Genomic DNA, 24,871 nt, shown 5'->3' with positions numbered 1-24,871 from the left:
CAGACAGGAACTAGTAGAGATTTTAAATATAACTAATATGGGGAAAATTCCCTGGCTAGCTTATATTAAAGATGAATTCATCAAACTGCTTGCCCGAGAATCTCACGAAAAAGTCTGTCTAAACTTTTTTATGAAAGCAGATTAACAGTCTCGATATCTAGCACCCACAGTGGCACTTTAATAGACTCTTTTTTAAAGGTGAAGGATTTTTACCATTTTGAAACTGTCCTAGATGTTATCTTCCCGGCTTTCACAAGGAAGTTGTATTTGCAGTGGAGGTACACTACCAATTAGAGCTTTCACATGCAATTGGAGGCCAGCTACTCTGAAAAACTGTCCTAATTGCAGTTGTGATATTGAGAGTGAAGTACATATTATGTTCTTCTGCCCGGCATATCAGAGAGCGAGAAGGTACTGGTTGGTGCCCCTATGTAAAAACATGCGAATCACACATTGTATGCAAGCCTTACGCATACTGAAAACGGATTTGTCATCTGTAGTTGTTTTTGCCGTTGCTAAATATCTGGCGGCGGTGTGGTTAAAATGCAGGGGAGTGCTGAACGTTATTCAAAACTGCTAATGCATATGCATTTTATAAAGATATCTATTTAACCGCCTCCGCGCTAGTGGAATTCTGCTCCTGCGCTGAGATATTTAAAAGCGCATGTTACGTGACGAGCTGGGCTCGTCATCAGCGTGCGAGGAGGCTACGCCATGACGAGCCCAGCTCGTCATGAGCGTGGAAGGGGTTAATTGATTTTTGTAAACAAAATGGACTGTTTGGTAATTCCTGTCCTGCAGATCTTCGATAGCTGAAACGGATACTGTTTTTAATGTTTTTAAAGAATTGACATATGTTCTTTATATGATTGTTGCTTGTCTTTTATGGCATGGACTGCCGAAATAAAGAAATATGATGATGATGATTGCCAAATGGTACATTTCAAAGCAAATAAATGTAGCAATAAATGCAAAACTTATAAAGCAGTGGGAAAGTGTAGTCTTGAAATATTAAAACATTGAAAACTGCCCAATATCTTTCTGCATTAATATGTTGCGCAGTTAATGTCATGTGTAAATTGCACAAAACAATGACCGGACAGTATTCATTTAGTGACAAAGTACACAACCCTAATGTAATGAATCACTAGGTTGAACAACCATTTGTATTGATTGACTTATTTTTTTATAAAATGTTTTTGCAGAAATATTTTTGGCATCAAAAGTTACATCACAACATTACATTAATTTACAAACAACACATTCTGTGAACTAAACACAAGATCAAGACATTACAAGAAACAAAGAAAATTGTCATCATTAATAACAAAGACAACTGTGAAAAGGCCTCAAATTAATCGCTTTACAGAGGCTTCCAATCCTGAATTTCTAATGGACAAGGGGAAGAAAATCTTAGAAATAAACCTCCTTGTTACAACCCTCACGAGACAGATAGAAAAAATACCACATTTGGTGCTCAAGCTAGGAGAAACATAGGAACAGTAAAACAATTCCAAAGTAAGTTTTTTAGTTAAATCCTAGCAAGCCCTGATAGTTTTGTGTCTCGGAGGTGAAAACGTCGACGCGTTTCGAACCCAATATCATTCACGGGTTCTCCTCAGGACAGGGACTGGGGGGTCGTTGTCACTGTGAATTAATTAAGACAATGTATAAGTAAGGAATTTTAAAAGAATAGGCTCATCGTGTGGACTCTACCACTTTAAATTCAAAAAAAGTACCTTATTTGTGAAACGGGGAACCTTTCCCTGCAGGAAGAATAAAAATTGGATTTACATTAGGTACACTCTCCCTATGTTTATAATGTGCTCTAAATACGTTGTGGCAAAGGATCAAAGCGTACCTTGATAGTGGACGAATTCGCCGCTATGCAAGAACGTGGTGCCGGCCTTGAGTTGATTATCTCCGTGTTAATCTGATGACCGAGGAGAGTATAGACTTAGTGTTGTTTTAATCACATTACTGTATTTACAACGCATTGGTTAGAGAGTGATCCTACCTTAGAGTGTAGCAGATAGATCGAATTAGGCGCGTGGGAGGCGGCGGCCCCCACACGGGCTGGCGTGCTGTAAAAAAAGGGGGGAAATGCGCGCGTTTAGAATTCGAGAATGGACAGGCGTTCCACGAAGTGATACGCGTTACCGGCGGGTGACTTACTTTACAGCGCTGGCTGCTGGCTGTGACGGTCCGGCACACAGTAACTTCCAAAAGACTGTTTGTTTGTTGAGAGGGGGCGTGTCTCTTCTAGTTTATAAACGGCCTTTAATCACAATGCATTGTGGGATGTGAAGTTTTTTGGGGGGAATATGTCACAACGGTATTAAGCACATAAAAATTCAATGAGGGGTTAGTAAATCACGCAGGTTCACAGCTATGGTACAGAACGGTCACTTTAGAAGCGGAGGCTTGGGCAGACATACAGATCGGGCAGACAACGGATTCAAAGATTGCCAAGTTCGTTCAAATCGTTCAGACCTGACACTGCAGTGTTAAATTTCAGTATGAGGTACGCCTCTTTCTGTGCCAGTCTTACATCAGGGTCCCCTCCGGAACCCGGAACATTCTTTATGCATGCCAAAATGGTCCATTTGAGATCATTCACAGTGTGACCTTTTTTCAGGAAATGCGAAACAAGTGGTGCAGTGAGTACTTTGTTGTTGATACGGGATTTGTGTTGGATTATCCGCTGTCGTACTTCTTGTGTCGTCTTCCCTATGTAGATTTTCCCACATGGACAGGTTATAGCGTACACTGCATATTTCGTTTTGCAATTTGTAAAATCCAAATGGCGCCAGTGTTTGGTTCCATCGGAGAAATGATCACCTTCAATGGTCAAGCCACAAACTGAACAAGTTCCACATTTATGGTGTCCCTTCACTGGGCCCATATTGAACAGTGTACTTTGTGTCACTTTCTTACTTGCACCCCTGGTTGATGAGATTTGCTGTCCAATACTTCGGTTTCTTTTCAATGCAAACAGGGGTTTGCCTATATCTGGGATAATTTCTTCCACCAGGTGCCAGTTGTTGCGAATGATTTTCTGGACTGGGTTCGTGTGTGGTCCAAATGTAGACACGCATACCATCCGATCAGTCTGTGGTTTCACCCTTTTCTCGAGTAGGTGTTCTCGGGGTGTCCACCTCGCCCTCTTCATGGAGTGTTTGACAAGTTTCTCCGGATACCCTCTGTCTCTCAGTTTGTTCATGAGGGCTTCGCCATGGATATTGAAATCTTCAGTTTTGGAACAATTCCTTCTCACCCTAAGGAACTGTCCATAGGGGAGGTTGTTTTTCAAGGTCTTCGGGTGGTAGCTTCTGTAGTGAAGCGAATTGTTCTTATCCGTTTTCTTTTGGTATAGCGTCGACTGGAGTCCATTAGGTGTAGCTTTAATCTCGACATCCAGAAATGGCATCATTTGGCAGTTATACGTCAGGCTGAATTTTATATCTGGACTTCTGCTGTTCAACCAGTTATGGAACTCTTCCAGGGTTTGTGGTGTACCATTCCAGATACACCACACGTCGTCGATATACCTCATCCATTGCCCAATCTGGGCTTTGTATGGGTTGTTGTTATAAACGAACCTCTCCTCGTACTGGGCCATGTACAATATTGCCATCTCGGGTGCAAAGGGGCACCCCATCGCTGATCCTTTAATCTGTAGAAACATTTCTTCTTCAAACATAAAAAATTTTTTCTTTAGAGCAAGGGCCGCAAAATTGACAATAAGCTCCGTGGGCACTCTGTGGGGACGTGGTTTATAACAACAACCCATACAAAGCCCAGATTGGGCAATGGATGAGTTCCATAACTGGTTGAACAGCAGAAGTCCAGATATAAAATTCAGCCTGACGTATAACTGCCAAATGATGCCATTTCTGGATGTCGAGATTAAAGCTACACCTAATGGACTCCAGTCGACGCTATACCAAAAGAAAACGGATAAGAACAATTCGCTTCACTACAGAAGCTACCACCCGAAGACCTTGAAAAACAACCTCCCCTATGGACAGTTCCTTAGGGTGAGAAGGAATTGTTCCAAAACTGAAGATTTCAATATCCATGGCGAAGCCCTCATGAACAAACTGAGAGACAGAGGGTATCCGGAGAAACTTGTCAAACACTCCATGAAGAGGGCGAGGTGGACACCCCGAGAACACCTACTCGAGAAAAGGGTGAAACCACAGACTGATCGGATGGTATGCGTGTCTACATTTGGACCACACACGAACCCAGTCCAGAAAATCATTCGCAACAACTGGCACCTGGTGGAAGAAATTATCCCAGATATAGGCAAACCCCTGTTTGCATTGAAAAGAAACCGAAGTATTGGACAGCAAATCTCATCAACCAGGGGTGCAAGTAAGAAAGTGACACAAAGTACACTGTTCAATATGGGCCCAGTGAAGGGACACCATAAATGTGGAACTTGTTCAGTTTGTGGCTTGACCATTGAAGGTGATCATTTCTCCGATGGAACCAAACACTGGCGCCATTTGGATTTTACAAATTGCAAAACGAAATATGCAGTGTACGCTATAACCTGTCCATGTGGGAAAATCTACATAGGGAAGACGACACAAGAAGTACGACAGCGGATAATCCAACACAAATCCCGTATCAACAACAAAGTACTCACTGCACCACTTGTTTCGCATTTCCTGAAAAAAGGTCACACTGTGAATGATCTCAAATGGACCATTTTGGCATGCATAAAGAATGTTCCGGGTTCCGGAGGGGACCCTGATGTAAGACTGGCACAGAAAGAGGCGTACCTCATACTGAAATTTAACACTGCAGTGTCAGGTCTGAACGATTTGAACGAACTTGGCAATCTTTGAATCCGTTGTCTGCCCGATCTGTATGTCTGCCCAAGCCTCCGCTTCTAAAGTGACCGTTCTGTACCATAGCTGTGAACCTGCGTGATTTACTAACCCCTCATTGAATTTTTATGTGCTTAATACCGTTGTGACATATTCCCCCCAAAAAACTTCACATCCCACAATGCATTGTGATTAAAGGCCGTTTATAAACTAGAAGAGACACGCCCCCTCTCAACAAACAAACAGTCTTTTGGAAGTTACTGTGTGCCGGACCGTCACAGCCAGCAGCCAGCGCTGTAAAGTAAGTCACCCGCCGGTAACGCGTATCACTTCGTGGAACGCCTGTCCATTCTCGAATTCTAAACGCGCGCATTTCCCCCCTTTTTTTACAGCACGCCAGCCCGTGTGGGGGCCGCCGCCTCCCACGCGCCTAATTCGATCTATCTGCTACACTCTAAGGTAGGATCACTCTCTAACCAATGCGTTGTAAATACAGTAATGTGATTAAAACAACACTAAGTCTATACTCTCCTCGGTCATCAGATTAACACGGAGATAATCAACTCAAGGCCGGCACCACGTTCTTGCATAGCGGCGAATTCGTCCACTATCAAGGTACGCTTTGATCCTTTGCCACAACGTATTTAGAGCACATTATAAACATAGGGAGAGTGTACCTAATGTAAATCCAATTTTTATTCTTCCTGCAGGGAAAGGTTCCCCGTTTCACAAATAAGGTACTTTTTTTGAATTTAAAGTGGTAGAGTCCACACGATGAGCCTATTCTTTTAAAATTCCTTACTTATACATTGTCTTAATTAATTCACAGTGACAACGACCCCCCAGTCCCTGTCCTGAGGAGAACCCGTGAATGATATTGGGTTCGAAACGCGTCGACGTTTTCACCTCCGAGACACAAAACTATCAGGGCTTGCTAGGATTTAACTAAAAAACTTACTTTGGAATTGTTTTACTGTTCCTATGTTTCTCCTAGCTTGAGCACCAAATGTGGTATTTTTTCTATCTGTCTCGTGAGGGTTGTAACAAGGAGGTTTATTTCTAAGATTTTCTTCCCCTTGTCCATTAGAAATTCAGGATTGGAAGCCTCTGTAAAGCGATTAATTTGAGGCCTTTTCACAGTTGTCTTTGTTATTAATGATGACAATTTTCTTTGTTTCTTGTAATGTCTTGATCTTGTGTTTAGTTCACAGAATGTGTTGTTTGTAAATTAATGTAATGTTGTGATGTAACTTTTGATGCCAAAAATATTTCTGCAAAAACATTTTATAAAAAAATAAGTCAATCAATACAAATGGTTGTTCAACCTAGTGATTCATTACATTAGGGTTGTGTACTTTGTCACTAAATGAATACTGTCCGGTCAATGTTTTGTTGTTTAAATTGCTAGTGGCCTAGGCCGGTCAGTGACAGGGCCCAAGCCTTCCCCCAGTTCCTCCATGTGTAAATTGCACAGCATGACAACTTTTGCACTTTAAAATGTATGCTTGCTACTGTCTTGCACTGCATGCAGCATTAACTCTGGCAAAAATGCTCTAACCACCAGGTTTCAGGAAGCACCCACCGCTGCTGGCTGCAACCAGTCATATAGAAATATGTGCAGACAGGTCTATACGTGGGTTGAAAAAAGTAAGGGCTCTCTATAAAGGAACATGTCAAATAAATGTCTGTGATTCTCATAGTGTGCCAACCGACTAGCATTTTGGTTTACTGGGTTCTCTGTGAGATGTAATTGTATCAAAATAATTACTGCACCTAAAACTTTTCATTATGATTGGTTTGTCAATGGGTGTTAGCTGTTTAAAATAAATGAGTAACAACAATGATTTTTTATAAATAATTAACATTGGAAATATTTCAATTCTGAAATAGTGACTCTGTGAATTAAATAGCATTGACACCGGTGGAAGGAGTTTTGGCCTTCAGTTATGTGTGCTTGTTGTTAGATATGTATCCTCTTTTTCTCTGCATATCTTATCCATCTGTTTATCTTCAACACCTTCTCTTTCTTCTTCAGCATCCTCTTTTCACTCTTGCCTGAAGGTACTTCCTTGCATCTCTGTCAATGTACTGCCCCCAAGCATACACCCCACTCGCTCAAATTTAAGCACTTTATTTTCTCTTACTTTTGCCATGTGAATATTTTGGCATCTGTGTACCCCTTCACACAAATATTCACAGAATTTCACTTGCAAATGGAATACATAAACATTGTTCTATGTGCTCTGCAGAGAGGCCAACCCACTGACAGGCACTTTTTTTGGCTTCTGCCTTAGCACCTGCGCGCTCAATCAAAGCCCCTCATAAACACCTGGCATGGCTTAAGCCTCAAAGTATGCCCAGAAAAAAATACTGATAAACAACAAAATTATAAAATAGGTAACTCTTGGGAAATGCAAGATTAAGTAAAGTATGAGAAATAAGAGAGGAACTAAATCACTGAAATGCTTTGCCACAGTCATTGTTTGCAAGTCAATCCATGTTTTAGGCATCAGTGTTAACTTAGGGGCATGGAACCTCAGGGGAATTTTAATTTCACACATCAGAGACCTGTCCACTGTAAGGACATATTATCAAGTATTAGGGTATCTTTCATAGATTCACATGCCTGAATCACTCCCCGTCATCGGGATAGGAGTCCCCAGACATAAATAAAGTAATGTCCCATTAGACATAGAGTAATAGACCAAAGGCCCCACATTAGTAATATATCCATTTCCTTTTGTAAAAAGGACCAAACTCTAGAGATGAGCCAATCAGCTATCACCTCCCTCTAGAACCCTCCTGGAAGGAGCTCCTGTTCCTCAGATTTTCTACCGCACGTCGTGTTAAGGGAGTCTCCTCTGAGCTCTGCTCAGTTTACTTCTCATCTGGTTTTCCAGTGTTTTATTCTAGCTTTATATTTCATCTATTGACTGAAGTTCCTTGGTATCCCCATGGCTGAGACACCTAAGAAGAGACTTTTTAGGTCTTCTGGTTCCTGTGGGAAAAAGCGACTACTTGTAGATGACCAACATCAAGATTGTCTCTACTGCCTCTATCCGGACCATTCTTCTAAAGATTGCAAGGTATGTAGTACCTTCTCCACAAAAACCCTCAAAGACCAGGAGGGACGCCTTTTAATATGGTTACAAAGGCTGAAGGACAGAGACCAACTGGAGTCTTCTGAGGAGAGTGTGGACTCTTCAATATCCTCTACGGTGTCCTCTCAGAAAGTTACCACCTTCAAAAAGCCTTCTTCCACTCCGTCGACGACGACATCGTCGACGACGACTTCAGCGACGAAGAGATTTTTGTCTACAGCCTTGGGTGTCACTCCGTCGACGACAACTGTCTCCAAGTCGATGGTGACATCGTCATTAACCTCATCGACGACAACGACTCCATCGTTGACTGCAGGTAAAACCGTGTTGTCGACGATAAAGATCAAGAAAACTTTGTCGATGTCGAAGCAGCCGTCGGCGCTGCGTCCGCCGACGACTGGGTCGTCAACGAGCTTGAAGACGAAGACAGTCCCGTCGACGTCCACGCCATAGTTGAAGAAGGCTCCATCGACGAAAACCATACCGTCGACGAAATCTCCATCTGTGATGAAGACAGTGTCGACGACGGCTCAGTCGACGATAACTCCATCGACTAGACACCTGTCGACGTTTCACCGTCGACGACCACATGTCGAAGGGCTCGTCGACGACGACGGATCCAAATCTGAAAAGCACTTATGTGCATTTAAGAATTATGAAGAAGATGTGACACCGGCCCTAGCATCTCCAAGTAGGGTCCAACCACTGCCTCCAGCATATCTTCTGGAAGAGGAGGATTCGGATGAGGGTAGCGTGTTTCAAACAGCGACAAGCCCCTCTGAACTTAATGTAAAATATCAAGAAAGTTCAGATGAGGGAGACCAAGATCAGGAGGAAGAATATCAACCGCCTCCTCCACCAATGGTTTGTCTTCCAGCCTCCTTGGTTTCGGATTTGCAATACCTCATTACAGACTACAAACAGAGGTTTCCAACATCTCCTAAACATCAACCCCCGGCACTGTCTCCACCACCAAGACCACGGCCTACACCTTTATATTTACAGCCGGAGCCGGTCATTTTGCTGCATCCTCCATCTAATGATGATGAGGAGGAAGATCAGCATGAAGAGGGAGAACTTCAAGACACCCAGTCTAACCATGATGAATAGGATGACTATGTCATTCCCTGTCCTGCTTCTCCAGTACCTCCACAGACTGACTCACCACCTGAAGACATAGGGGGGTTCCATAACATTGTTGAGAGAGCACCTCTACGTTTTCAAATACCCATGACTTCCCACCAACAGGATTACTTCTTATATGATTTTAAGGAGCATTTCAAGAAGTCAGTAAGATCTATACCCATAATAGAATACTTATGGGGTCAGGGTGTGAAGATCATGCAAAATCCTTCCTTTGTGCCTCCGGTGTTGCCTCGCCTGGATAAAAAATGCAAGGCGCCCGATACTGTTCCAGCTTGCTTAATAGGACATCCCAAGCCGGATTTGGTTATAACGCAGGCAGCCCAAAGGAAGTTCAAAAATCCTCTGCCCTGTTAACAGCTCCGCCGGATAAGGAAGGCCGAAGATTGGATAACATCGGAAAGCGTTTTTTTTCAATGTATGCGTTGATAGTAAGAGCGTCCAATGCTTTAGCACTATTGGGACGATACAATAGGCAGTTATGGGCAGACATAGTTCCATACCTGGCAGCCTTACCTGAAGACTCAAAAGAGGAGACAAAGAAGATATTGCTTGAAGGGGAATGCTCAGCGTCAGAAATAATAGATTGCGCGATGGATATTACGTCAACTGGATTTCGTCAGCTGGCTGGCGCAGCAGTGTTGAGACGACAAGGTTGGTTGAAGGCAACTTCTTTTCAACCTGAAATTCAAACGAAGATCTTGGATATGCCCTATGATGGCCAGTTTCTTTTTGGGCCAAAAATTGATGAGGATCTCCAAACTTTAAAGAAAGATACAGACACAGCCAGAGAGTTGGGAACCCTCCAATTTAAAAACCCTTCCTTTCGTGGATCAAGAGGAAGAGGGCAGTCCTCTTCAAGAGGCGGTCGTTCTACTCTTCTGGTCAACAACATTGTCCACAGTATCAACAACGTAAGCACCAATCATCTTATAGTAAATCATACTTTCGTGGAAAAGGTTAACAAAAAGGCACTGCTCGACAACAATGACCCTTCACTTCAGTCTCCAGTTCATCTCTGCCCTCAAAAATTGGAGGAAAAATTTCTCATTTTCTAACGAATTGGATGCAAATTAGAACGGACCGTTGGGTTCTACAATTAGTTCAATTCGGTCATTCACTGGAATTTGTTCACATCCCTCCCCAACCCCTCCCCAACCTATGCTTCACAAAAATCTACGTATACTTCTCCGGAAGATTTCTCTTATGCTACAGAAGGGAGCGATAGAAAGAGTTCCTCTTTCTCAATGGGGGAAAGGATTTTACTCCTGTTTTTTCCAGAAAAAGGAGAAAAAATGGAGACCAATCTTAGACCTGAGATCCCTCAACAAATTATTGAAAAAGCAGTTGTTTCGTATGGTGACAATCCAGGAGGTTCTACAACTTCTAGATGCAGTAGATTACATGGTGTCTTTGGATCTTCAAGATGCTTATTTTCATATCCCTATTCACCGGAATCACAAAAAGTTCTTAAGGTTTGCAGTAGCGGGCAGACACTTTCAATTCCCCGTCCTACCTTTCGGGCTCAAATCAGCACCACGCATCTTTATGAAGTGCCTTTCTCCAGTAACTGCATATCTCAGGCAACAACACCATCAAGTTTTTCCATATCTGGACGACTGGCTAATCAAGGCACCATCCTAAGAAGACGCGTCCAGGTCTTCCAACGCTTGTCTACAGCTTTTCAATCGTCTGGGACTCACACTCACAATTGGGACAAATCAGTCCTTCTGCCTTCTCAGCATATACATTTCCTAGGCCCTACCCTCGACACATAGCAAAAGAAAGCTTTTCCATCTCAGGAAAGAAAGGACAAGCTTCTGTCACTGGCTATTCTCATAACTTGCAAGAGGTCCCTGACAGTTCGCCTCTTCAAGTCCCTACTCGGGATGATGTCATCATGTATCTTACTGGTTGCACACTGCCGTCTCCGCATGCGCCCTCTCCAAGAAGCGCTCTCAGCGCAATGGGTACAATGCACAGGTTCATTTGACGACATAATTCGAATGACCCCTCAGATGTTCAAGCCTCTGCAATGGTGGACTTGTCCTCAAAGCCTTTCTCGAAGCTTGCCTTTCTTGCTTTCAGCTTTGCCACATATCATCACAACAGACGCCTCACTGGGAGGTTGGGGAGCTTTCCTCCAAGAACTGCAGATAAGTGGGAAATGGTCCCCTTTTGAGAAAGAGTTTCATATAAATCTCCTCGAACTGCGAGCGTTCTTCCTCGCCCTTCAGGCTTTCCTTCCAAGAACCAGGAATTCTCTAGTGCTTGTGCATACAGACAAAATCACAGCAATGAAATATCACAACAAGCAGGGAGGGACTTGCTCACTAACACTCTCTTGGGAATTGCAAAAAATCTGGAACTGGTTGATCCTGCACAATATCTCGCTTCGGGCGGAGTACGTCCCAGGAATGGACAACGTTCTGGCCGATTCACTAAGCAGGCAACATACAACGTGTCACGAGTGGGAATTGTACCAGGGGATCCTCCACCAGATATTCTCACGATGGGGCACTCCTCTCATAGATCTATTCGCTACAAGACAGAATGCCAAATGCCAACACTTCGCAAGCTTGCATTCCCAGAAGGGATCTCTAGGGAATGCATTTTCGATCGCATGGTGGAAGGTCTTTGCATATGCTTTTCCACTGTTTCCAATGATTCCCAGAGTCCTCAGGAAATTAAAAACGGAGCCTTGCACTCTCATTCTAAAAGCCCCAGCTTCTCCGCGCCAACATTGGTTCACAGAGCTTTACCTTCTCTCTCTGGAACCGCCAATACTGTTGAAGCAGTTTCCTTCTCTCCTCACAATGAACCACCAGCAAGTCCAGCATCCGGATCTGGCATCACTCAGGTTATCCGCTTGGCTTCTCAGTTCAAAGAGTTTCAGAATTTAAATATTCCGCCGGATTGTAGGGCCATTCTAGCTCGGGCGCGAGCAGACAGTACTAACAAGACATATTCTTTAAAGTTGAAGAGGTTTTGCATTTGGTGTAAAACTCAGAAAATACTCAGGTCTGGCTCATGCTTCCATCAGGTTTCACTTGGCGGCAATATCCCGTTTCAGAAGGTCTTCTGCTGGCCCTTCTCTCTGGTCAGACAGATTGATCAAACAGTTTCCTGCCTCTTCAGGACTTTTCCTCCGGTGAAGACTTTACCTCCTACTTGGCAGCTCAACACAGTCCTTAATCAGCTCATGAAACATCCCTTTGAGCCGATACACAGAGCTGATCTCAAGTATCTCTCTTGGAAAACGACACTCCTTCTCGCCCTTACTTCAACAAGACGAGTAAGTGAGCTCCAGGCTTTTTCAATTCAAGAACCTTTCTTGCAATTCAAACAACACAGAGTGCTATTACGAACAAACCCAAAATTTGTACCAAAAGTCCCATCGGACTTCCATCTCAACAAGCCTGTAGTCTTACGCTCTTTTTTTTGCAAATCCTCACACTATGGCAGAAAGGACTGTACATTCTCTGGATCTTAAACGCTGCCTAAAGTTTTATATTGAGAAGACAAAGACCTTCCGCAAATCCAACCAACTCATTGTGGCCTAAAGTAGACCTAGAAAAGGCCTTCCACTCACTAAACAAAGTATGTCTCGCTGGATCTCTGCAGCTATTTCATTTTGTCACAAACAGGCGGGGCAGCCCCTGCAATCTAAAGTACGGGACCAGTCTACTAGAGCGATGTCTACGTCCATGGCGCTCTTCGCAGGTGTGCCTATCATAGACATTTGCAGAGCAACAACGTGGAAGACGCCGCATACATTCACCAAGCATTACTGCTTGGATACAGAACTCATGAAGGATGCTGCAGTGGGACAAGCAGAACTTCGTCATGTATTTCAATAGAGGTGAGCCTTCTTTTCATCCCACCACCTTTCATGTATACACACATTTCTTTATTGTATTTCTTGATGGTATCTTTGCCCATATTTTGATATGTTTTATTTATCACGTTGATATGTGATTATCTGGTGGATTTGTATATGCTGTACCATCCGAAATTTTCTTATCATTGCTTGCTCCTCTGATTCAGGCATGTGAATCTATGAAAGATACCCTAATACTGGATAAGAAATGCGTTACTTACCTGTACCTGCAGTTATCCAGTATTGGTATCTTTCGTAGATTCACATGCAACCCTCCCGCCTCCCCTGGAAGGACTCATTTAATTCCCTCAGTGGTACGCCTACTTAGCTCGGTGCTTACGAAAATCTGAGGAACAGGAGCTCCTTCCAGGAGGGTTCTAGAGGTAAGTGATAGCTGATTGGCTCTTCTCCAGAGTTTGGTCCTTTTGACAAAAGGACATGGATATGTTACTAATGCGGAGGCTTTGGCCTATTACTCTATATGTCTAACTAGCAGCCCATCCCGACATTGTCCGGGTATGAATTGCTGCCAGCCAGTAGTATATTGTTTTGTAGGATTTAGTTTTGAAAGCATTTCTTATCTGTGACAGGCCTGTGAAACGCTCCGATTCACAGTGCACTGCTGACGCACTCAAGAGTGCGAGTTCAGTAGTGTGTGAACTCGAGTTTCCCAACTTTATTTTTCCTTGCAATATTATATAGCGCAAACTCAACAACATGGCATGAGCACAATTTACATTACAGAAGAACACATTCATTTGTGGTAGGCACGGGGAGACAAAGCGATTTGCCTGGAATCACAGGATGTTGAGCTGATGCCGAGATTCGAACGTAGCTCCCCAGCTCTAAAGTTCGCAATTCTAGAACTTGTGGCAGGAGGTGTGTCTAGAAGTGTATGTCGGTGCTGGCCATCAATGAGAGAGACCTGTGCATTTTTCAAATCGGTGGTGAAAAAATATGAGTTTGTTGCTGGAGATGTGGGCCGCCGTGCCACCAATGTACTTACCGGGGAAGGGTAAACACCCATTATTCCGCAACATTCTTTCCGCATACCATCACTCCGGATACTTTAATTACGAAAGTACCATGACTCCGCAATGCCATTATAACACATGGCATTACATTTTTTTTGCTTTTACCACACATACATTTACAACGAAATTCGTTGTAAATGCATGAATGGTAAAAGCATATATTTTTTTTAATGTTTGGATAAGGTAAGTATGGGTATAGGGGTATATGTTTTGGGGTACTGAGGTGTATGTTTTGGGGTGTTTGGGTATTTTAAGGGTTCAGATATAGTTTTGGGTTATGGGGTACAGGGGTAGTTTTAGGGTTTTGGGATAGGTATGGGTTTTGGGGTACAGGGTATTTTTAGGGTTCAGGGCTAGGTTTGGGTTTTGGGGTATAGGGGTATTTTTAGGGTTATGGGGTAGGTTTGGGTTTTGGGGTACAGGGGTATTTTAAGGGTTCAGGGCTAGGTTTGGGTTTTGGGGTACAGGGGTATTTTTAGGGTTTAGGGTTAGGTTTGGGTTTTGGGGTACAGGGGTATTTTAGGGTTCAGGGCTAGGTTTGGGTTTTGGGGTACAGGGGTATTTTTAGGGTTCAGGGCTAGGTTTGGGTTTTGGGGTACAGGGGTATTTATAGGGTTTGGGCTAGGTTTGGGTTCTGGGGTACAGGGGTATTTTTAGGGTTAAGGGATAGGTTTGGGTTTTGGGTACAGGGTATATTTATAGGGTTATGTGGGTTAGTTAAGGAGTAAGCGTGGGTTATGATTATGGGATGCAGGGGTATTTAAATGGAGCAGGGTGGACACCCGGAGCTGGAATGTACAGAACCTGGGAAGAAAAAAAAATTAAATATTGGGCACAACGCTCGCTTTTTTTTCCGTAATCCCGCGTCCCGCACACGCCCACGGCCCCAGCACACGGCTACAGCACACGATATGAGACATGGCATGAAGGGCGGAATGTACCACACGCCCCCAGCGTTTGTCACGCCCCCAGCACACGCCCACAGCACAACGCAGACACGCCCACATGGGACTACTTTGCTGGCACGGTTCTTTTACCTTTTAAATGTATATGGTGGGCGTCTGCATAGCCTATGTCCTTCTGCTGCAACTGCCCTTTCCAACGCTGTATTGGGTGTTGTGATTGGTGCTGGGGTTCCTGAGATTACCCACCTCAAAGGTTTGGTCTCTCACTTTAATATATTAGTATAGATGGGACATTACTTTATTTATGTACCGGGGACTCCCATCCCGACGACGGGGAATGATTCAGGCATGTGAATCTATGAACGATACCAATACTTGATAACTGCAGTTACAGGTAAGTAACACATTTCTTTCTCGCCTTGCTTGACTCGGATATAGCAGATATTTTGATCAACTTCTCAAGGGTACAAGAACGACTGAACAAACCCTGCTTGTTATTTGGATCCATTTAACGGTGGAACAAATGCTGCAGCTCCACTTCTAACGGACTAGCGAGGTGCAGTCAGGGCCTGGGGTTTCACAGTGGGGGAGGTTAGCATGATGAGGGGGGTCACAGCACAATATACATAACACAACTTTAGCTTGCAAACACTTACCATTACTGAGAACAAGGCACAGGATCAGACTGGCTTGCATGCACTCTCATCTATTACAATAGGGTAGGATCTACAGTTTTGAATTACGGATGTCTGAAGTCACACAGGGATGAAGTCTCCCATGCTTGAAACCATGACGCGAATTGCGTCACTGGCCTACAGAGTGCTTGCAGCCATAGATCCAATGGCAATGAAGGGCGTTAAAACAGAAAGACCTGCGTTCTGCAGTACAGTTGCGAAAGTTAATTTACTGCCTTAATTCCGTCTCCTGCTTCAGAGCAGAGATGGGGCAGGCAGCCTGAAACAGACAGCCCAGACCAGACTTAAATACATCGATTTACTTAGAGATACAATTGTATCTGTAAATAAATTGATCTTTTTATTATGTTGTTATGTAAATGTGTAGGAATTTCCACAGCCCAAATAGAGAAACCCATATGAAATTACATCACTAATGATAACCCTGTGCATGGCAAGTGTGTCAGTTTCTAACTCATGGGTAAACGCAAACATCTTCTCGGGGAAAAAAAGTATAGTCTGTGTTGTGACAGAGGGCCACAGTGGGCAATTTTTGGGGGGCTGGTAAGGTGGTTGTGGGGAGAACGAATAGTGAACATCTATTGGCTGAATTGCACAATGTAAAACTTGTAAACCTGGGATAAGTTCCAACTTCCCCACTTAACTAAATTTTGTGATCTTAGGTAATTGTTTAATTTCACTTTGCCTCCTTTTTCTTCATTATCTCATATAAAATGACGTTGAAATACATGACTTTAGTGTATGTACTGTACATAACCTTCTCTTGTGTTTGATTTATTAAACTATAATGTTGTCAATGTTTAATAGCTACCCAGGCCACCCACAGGGTGCACATACCAACTTGTTTGCATCCTAGTTCACTTTTGGCAATATTGTCAGGGTGGGGGTAACCATGAATGTTTCTAAATTGCTGTATGGAACTTACCACTTTTAAAGAATTACTTGCCAATGCTCTAATATATTCTAACCTACTAAGGTGAAATGCTTCTGCATGTTAACGAAATACACTTTTTGAACTTTGGAGAGACTTAGTGGCATATCTACAAGGGGATTGCACAACCGAAATGTCACTTTTACTGCCATTCCGGTGGCCCAATGCCATGCACAATAGGCACAAAGTTGTGCCACTTTTTGTACCTTAACGCTGTTTATAAATATGTTAACCTTTTATCCAGTTTTCGGTCTGTAAGGGGTTTGCAATGTGTATTGCTGTGGGCGTTTCACTGCAACGCCCATTGCTTTTTGATGCTGCCCCAAATTTACAAGGTTCTGTAAATCTGGGGCAGTGCTAAAAACTAACGCCATGCCACAGCAGGAGTTAGAATGGCACAACGAGAAGAAATACCTTTATTTATCCATGTTTTTTCTTTTTCTTTGTGTACTGCTTTCTACATCACACATTAAAAGAGCAAAACGCCATTAATGATTATGTGCCGGAAGGTGTGCCTTCCTGCACACAAACAATCATTAAATAATGATGATTTGCTACTTCTATGAGTGCTGCTTTGTGCAGAACACATAGAAGTAACAAATCGCGATTATTGATTGTTTATGTGCAGAAAGGGACACCTTCCTGCACATAAACAATCATTATGTGTAACGCAGGCACCCTTGCATTGTGGCACAAGGATGCCTATGTTGGCAGTAGGCAGCTGTTTTTAGCGCCGGCAATAGGGAAAACACAGGTGTTCACAGTATTGTTGTAAATACGCCGCATCCCTGCTTTTTGGAAATGGCGGAGCGCGGTGATGCGAAATTTGCTGCATATCAGTGCTACACCATTTCCTTGAAAATATGCTCCTTTATCTTATTTTTACATGTTTGTTGCAAGATATCTTTAAAAATTAAGGTATTCCTCAAGTTAAGTGGCTCAGGCCACCCTAGTTACTTTCCTTCTTTAACTTCAGTCATCCAGTAAATAAATGTTTGCTGTTTTTAAACATCTTTCTACATGTAGGTTCGCTGTCAAGTAAACAGTAGCCCAGTACTGCTGTTTACCAGTGGTCTGGAGGAAAAGTTTCAGGGGGCTGTCAGTGGACCCGAGCCCTACTTTGAGTATCACTGTTCTAACTGAAACAATAAAATAAAAGTTTAAAAATATTCTTCAAAGGTTAGGTGGGACAGAGCACGTATACAAACCAAGTGGCACACGTCACAAAGTCATCATACTTTCTGCATTCATGGAAAAACATTTGGCCATGAAACAGCAGATTCAATGTCGATCCTGGTGTAGATGTATGTAGATGACAAACTCTCTGGGCAGTTAAAGACAGTTTGGTTTGTTGTAATAAACAACTGCTAATTCTTAGACCTGAGAGCAGATACTTTGGTACAAAATTGAATCATGATAAAGCTAAATTGTGTGTGGTGCCTAATAGAAAAAACGACTTGTTTATCTGACAACCCTTGAAATGGTGAAATAAAACCAAGTCTCTCATCTCTTCACAGCAACACTTCAGCAGCTGATTTCTGAGACCATGGTACGATGGGCGCAAGAGTCTGTAATTGAAGATTCGGAGTTGGTGAGGGCTATGTTTGTATTGTTGCACCGTCAGTATGATGGAATTGGAGGCCTTGTTCGAGCTTTACCAAAAACGTATACCATAAATGCTGTGTCTGTGGAAGATACAATCAACTTGCTGGCCTCGCTAGGTCAGATCCGTTCTCTACTGAGTGTAAGAATGGGCAAAGAAGAAGAGAAACTGATGATCCGTGGACTGGGGTAAATATCTAATTGGTTCATTTAATCTGTTTTTCTTATCTCAGTATATGTAGTACCTATGCCAAATAGATATGAAGTAACATGGACTGAAGTGAAGCCACTTGGGAATGGTGTTCTTTAGAACAGTGAGTGAATGAAGAAGTGAGTGAGAATTTTATAGAGCACAATATGGAGCTCAGTCCAAGCCTCATGCAAAAGCAGATACGGTAATAGCAAACCTAACATTTGTGATACCTCTGTGTGGGGTGTTTTGCTGGTGTGTCATTACGACATGTTAGACCTGACAGTGGTCCTCCCCCCATTTTTTTGCCTACCTCATCCACTTTTGTGACATTGTTTTGTTGGTTTTAGGACTCCGTGCACTTTACCACTCCTAACCAGTGCTAAAGTGCTTGTGTTCTCTCCCCTTAACATGGTAAAATTGGTTCATCCCCAACTGCCAAATGTAATTTACTTATACGTCCATAGTAAAGTGGTACCCCTGTACCCAGGGCCAGTAAATTAAATGCTAGTAGTGGGCTTGCAGCTCTGATAGAGCCACCCACTTGAGTAGCCCTTTGACCATGTCTCAGATCTGCCTTTGCACAGCCTGTGGGTGCAGTTCACACTACCATGTCGGCCTGGCAAACCAAACTTTTTGCCAGACCCAAACCATCACTCTTCATACATATAAGTCACCCCTAAGGTAGGCCCTAGACAATCCAGAGGACAAGGTGAAATGTATTTAAAGGCTAGGGCAAGTTTTACATCTCCTGGTAGTGACAAAGTCTCAAAGCTGTTTTTCACTACTGCAAGGCCTTCCTCTCCCATGGGATAACATTGGGATTACATTATAACATAAGTGTAATTTTCAATTGGGAAGAATAAAACTCCCAAGTCTGGTGTCTCTGGAATCCTAATTTATGGCGAAGCCGGATTTTAAATCACAATTCTGAAAATGCCACTTTTAGAAAGTTGGCATTTACTTAGTTTAGCCATTTGGTGTCTGCTGCCTGTCTCTGATCAGCTGGGGTGGGTGACAGCTGGGCTTTGTGCATTCCTCCTAGACAGCCACACACAATGGGAGCTTAGGTGTGACTTCATGGGATATCCTGGCAGATTGAGAGGGAGGAGCTGGACCCAGACTCACCCACACCTGAATATAAGCTGTGTCCTGTCCTCACAGAAAGGGCTGCATACTCCCTTGTTGTGAGTCTAGGAGCAATGGCAGGATGGGCAGGATCTCTGTGCACTTCAGAGGCCTGTCTTTGAAGTCTCCCCCACTTGAAGGGCCCAACTGGGAATAAGTACTGAGACTCTGAAACCACCCCTTGAGTAAACTTCTGGACCTGTGAAGACTTTGCCAGGAAGGACTGCTATGCTGCTGAAAGGACGGCCACTCTGATGGGCGTCTGTTTTGCTGTGCTCCTGACTTGCTTTGCTAACCTGCTGCCTTCTAGCCTAGGTGAGGGACTTGACCTGCATCACTTGAATCCAGAGTGATTCCATGCACTACGTGGCTGGCCTCCTCATCTGAAGTCTCAGGGACATAAAAGGCTTCCAATCAACCTGCTTCTGCACCTAGACTCTGCCATCTGAGTGTCTACCCTGCCAAGTGGTGCCACTCCAGTTCTGGACCTTTGGAAGTGGGCCTAAGGTGTTTCTCCAGCAAAACTGGCGTATTCTCTGCTGAGCGACACATCCACTAGCCTAACTGACACATCTCCTCAGCTGAGCTGCGCATCTTCAAGCAGAACCAATGCATCATTGCTGTTGGTTGGATTGGACTGTCACTACTGTGCCTAGCATTCTCGACACCAGCCTTCACATTGCATGCCCCATCAAGAGGATTCTCGACGCTGATGCGTCAAGACCTCACAACGCAGCCTGAAGGCATTTAGGAACTGATGCATTGTCTCTGCTGCGCCACACATTTTTTATGCAGATCCACACAAGCCTTCCACATCCATGATTAAGCTCCTTTGTTCAGTGGGCCTGCCTGAGTCCCTGTAGCCACCCCGCATTCCATCACAGTCGGCCTGAATTTTTTACTTTGACCATTGGGCGCAACCAGATATCCCAAAAAGCGCTTTTGGCTTGTAGGTGCTATTTTTCACTATAAACTTTCAAATTCAATAGCTTAAGATTCTGTTGTTTTGGTCTTGTTTTATTCAATAACCTAAGCTCTATTGTTTTAACCTGGTATGGAATCTTTTCGTGTGCTGTTTTCACTGTTGTACTGTTTGGAGTGTTGCACAAAAATGTTATACATTGTCTCTAAAGTTAAGCCTGACTGCTCTATGCCAAGCTACCAGAGGATGAGCACAGGTTCATTTAGGGTTTCACTGCCTCTAACCCTGACTAGGATTGTGGTTACTGCTTGACCAGACCTCGACCCTAATCAACCAGTAACCCAATTTCTAACACCACACAATTCGTTTTGCGCATCTTGAATTTATGTTGCATTTATTGTGAGTGTTGCCACCTCCTCTGAGGTGTTTAAACTCTGAGCATATGCTGTTTGCTGCAACAATTTTGCCTGAAGGCTGGAGAGCTGTGCTTGAGCCATGTTGTGCTATCTTAGGTGCTGACTCTAGGCTTAGCTGTAACATAGTCATGAATTTTCAGGAAGAAGACTTGCTTTATAATGGTCGCCTTGTCTTATTTCTGTTTCCTTATTCTTTACTCACCGAAAAAACTGTTCTAACTATTCAGTTGTAACTTATACAAATTAAACTCACTAAACGGGAGAGACAGGAAAAAAGAATAAAAGTTACCCTAGTCGGGATCTGGAATCTATGTTATAAAGAAGGTGTAGGAGGAGAACCAACTGGAAAACCCATAGGGTATTTAGGTTGACCTCACCCACTAAATAGTGGCATGCTTCATCATAGGGCCGCTTGTACACCAAGGCACATACCAACGCTCGAGGTGGAGTGCATATATGTTTTTTTTAAAGAATTTTTCATGAAAAGGGAAATGCAAAAATAAAGAATATTAAAACTGTCTAAGTGGGTTCCCCTCTTCTTGTTTATTCCCAAAAAGGCACACAGCTTAGTAGCCTATCTACCGCATTATATGAAAAGAACTGAAAGATAGTTCTAACTAATCAGATGCTAGCACCCTCTAGAACCTTCCCAGCAGAGGCAGCTCTCCTCAGATTTCACCGCACGTCAGGTGGAAGGGAGTCTCCCTGAGTGCCTACTCAGTTTTTCTTCTTTTTCTCTTCAAGATGTCTGAAAAGAAAGCTCTCTTCAAAGCTTGCAGGACCTGTGATAAAAAGAGGGTCCATGTAGATGATCAGCATAAAAACTGCATCTACTGTCTACATCCTAACCATGTTGTTAAGGATTGTAGGATTTGTAGAACCTTCCCTGCCAAAACCATCAGGGACAGGGAGGCAAGGCAGATGAGGAGGACAGAGCCTCTACTTCCAGCAAAAGAGCCAGATCCAAGGACAGCTCTTCTCCTGAGGGGAGGAAACATCACAAATCCTCTCATAGAGCTTCAGACCACACAAGGAGGTAGTCTTCTCCTCCTTCTGGAGCACCTTTATCTCCGCCTTCAGAGTCTTCCAAATCTTCCGCTACAAAAACAGTGAGTAAAGCCCAGATCAAGACTATTTCTCTGGTGTCTTCTCACACAGTTTCTGTGACCTCTTCTACTTGAAGTACTTCATCTACGGTCTCTACAAGAGCTATAACCTCTCCTATTGTGTCTTCGAAAATTTCTACTACAAAGAAGTCTTCTGGGACTAAGGAATCCTCTTCTGTCACTCCCTCATCTAAATCGCCATCGACGACAACGTCGACGTCAATTCCATCGACAATGGGTCCTTCATCTACAAAGTCATTGTCGACGTCTAAGTCATCGTCGACGAATAGCCTGCCGGTGTCAAAGATATCGTCGACGAAGAGCCTCTCGACGGCAGTCCCATCAACGAATAGCCCGTCGAAGACAAGCCCATCAACGGTAGCCCCGTCGACTAAGAGCCCATCGATGGCGGCCCCGTCGATGGCGGGCCCGTCGACAACAGCCCCATCGACGACAGCCCTGTCTACGACAAGACCGTCAACGGTAGCCTCGTCGTCGAAGATTCCATCGACGGCAGCCCCGTCGACGACAATTCCGTCGACGACGAGCCCGTCGGCAAAGATTCCACATCATTATCAACGGCTCAGTTGTCTATTACACCTTTGGTCAAGACGCCCCTGTCGACGAAGAGTCCATTAATGACCAGAAGTCCACCTGCAAGAACTTGGTCAGCGATTCCACAGGTATCTCAGGCGTCACCTGTTACGTACACCCATATTCAACTAAAAACATACCATAGGCAAGACTATACTAATATATCTCCGTTGTTACCATCACATATTTTGGAGACATATGTAGAAGAAGAGGAATCTGATGAGGATGACGGGGAGGAAGAAGAGTTGCGCATAAAATGTCAAGAAGATGAAGAGGAAGACTACCACGAACATTTTTATCAAGAAGACTTGTCTACGCCATATCATAGACAGTCACATAAGGTTCCACGTTCGGACGAAACAAGTCATCTTCCCCCATCTCTGATCCAAGATTTGCGGGCCATGTTGGCTGATTATCACCAGAGGTTTCCGACTACAGTTACACCTACGCCACCAATAGAAGATCCTACTTCTCCTAGACACCCTGTAGAAGCTGTACCGCAAGGGGGTCAGGACACTTCATCAAAAGATGAGGATGAAAGAGAGGAAGGTGAACTGCCTAATGATAATGTACCTGGGGATCCTTGGGATGAATATATAATCCCCATGCCTTCGCCTCCTATGCTGCAACCCTCTGATTCACCACCTGAGGATATTGGCGGCTTTCATAACATTATGCAAAGGGCTGCAGCAAGGTTCGAACTTCCGGTCACTATTGAACAATCTGATTGTTTTCTTCATGACTTTAAATAAGGTTATAGAAAAATCAACAGAGCAATACCGATCATAGATTTTATTTGGAAGGAAGGTCTTAAGATAATGAAGACACCTACCTCTATACCCGCGGTCCTTCCTCGAATTGAAAAGATATATCGAGCACCACCAGACACTCCATCTTGCCTTGTTGGACACCCATGTCCGGACTCTGTAATTTGGCAGGCTGCACAGCAGAGGTAAAAAAATACAACCACCCCAATCCTAACTCCACCAGATAAAGAGGGTAGACGTTTGGATTTGATAGGCATAAATATTTCCATCAATGCTGCTTCATCCATCAAGCCGATTCAGAAAAGGGGGTGGTGATGAACAGAGTGTCTGAATTAAGCAGACCACTCTTACCCAGTCCAAAGATCAGGGCTTGATCCATCACCGTTATTTATCTCACTGCACCATCCCAGCTCAGAATCTGGCTATATGCAAATCAGTCTGTCCCTGGCCCAGTGCATCATGGGAACAGGGCAGATTAAACTACCAAGCCAATTCTTCACCAGAAAGGAGACAAGCTACCGGGGACCGGTTTCTGGCATTTCAGCCGTCTTCGGCCCGGCTTGCTTGAATCCTGATGGTGCAGTGAGAAAGGGACTCATGTCTGAGTATACCCTGCCACACCTATAGTGGCCAAAAACGATTCAGAAAAGGGGGTGGTGATGAACAGAGTGTCTGAATTAAGCAGACCACTCTTACCCAGTCCAAAGATCAGGGCTTGATCCATCACCGTCATTTATCTCACTGCACCATCCCAGCTCAGAACCTGGCTATATGCAAATCAGTCTGTCCCTGGCACCATCAGGATTCAAGCAAGCCGGGCCGACGACGGCTGAAATGCCAGAAACCGGTCCCCGGAGGCTTGTTTCCTTCCCAGTATAAGAATTGGCTTGGTAGTTTGGTTTGCCCTGTTCCCATCATGCACTGGGACAGGAACAGACTAATTTGCATGTAGCCAGGTTCTGAGCTGGGATGGTGCAGTGAGCTAAAAAACGGTGATGGATTAAGCCCTGATCTTTGGACTGGGTAAGAGTGGTCTGCTTAATTCAGACACTCTGTTCATCACCACCCCCTTTTCTGAATCATCCATCAAGCCAGAAAACTCTCTGGCAATGAGGAAATATAAATTTTATGGTCAAGAAATGTTCCCTAACGTGTACCCCACCGTCTCCATGTACCAGCTTAAAGTGCATGTAACTTCCCTCCTGTGCCAGCTATGAAGACGCAAATACATTTGCGTCCAACGTTAAGATGTCCTCTTTCAGATCCACCCTGAATGGGTTGAATATTCTGTTCCTAAGTATGCCTTGCCAACGTCTTTTTGTGGTGTACTTTACACGTTTTTCAGCTCTGGCGAAGTAGGCCCTGAATTCTGCCATCGAGCCTTTTCCTGCCTTCTGATTCTGAACGCCTCAGCCTGGGCTGCCTCTGTACCCGTGACCTCTGCCTTACTCCCTGTGCGGCTAACGGCGCTTAGCTCAGCCTGCTGCCTGCCAACACTGTATTCAACCTTCGAATGATCTGTTCCGCTCCTCAAACATACATTCCTGCCTACTAGTTCAAGTAAACATCTTCCAGCTGCAGAGCAAAGGGCCTGGCCTCACTGTCTCCGTGCAAGT

At 43.9% G+C, this 24,871-nt stretch overlaps 1 protein-coding gene across 1 annotated transcript in view; it reads left to right on the top strand.

The window, feature by feature from the left end:
• RYR2 (ryanodine receptor 2) overlaps positions 1–24,871 on the top strand; it is a 3,481,211-nt gene that overhangs the window by 1,657,667 nt on the left and 1,798,673 nt on the right. The window contains exon 41 of the mRNA XM_086925791.1: positions 18,048–18,321. Within this exon, the coding sequence (XP_086781917.1) occupies positions 18,048–18,321 (274 nt within the window). The remainder of the gene's footprint in view (positions 1–18,047; positions 18,322–24,871) is intronic.

The sequence above is a fragment of the Lissotriton vulgaris genome, chromosome 6, assembly GCF_964263255.1.
Source record: "Lissotriton vulgaris chromosome 6, aLisVul1.2, whole genome shotgun sequence".
Lineage (NCBI taxonomy): Eukaryota > Metazoa > Chordata > Amphibia > Caudata > Salamandridae > Lissotriton > Lissotriton vulgaris.
The sequence above is the reverse complement of the archived record's forward strand: the minus strand, read 5'-3'. Positions and strand labels throughout refer to the sequence as shown.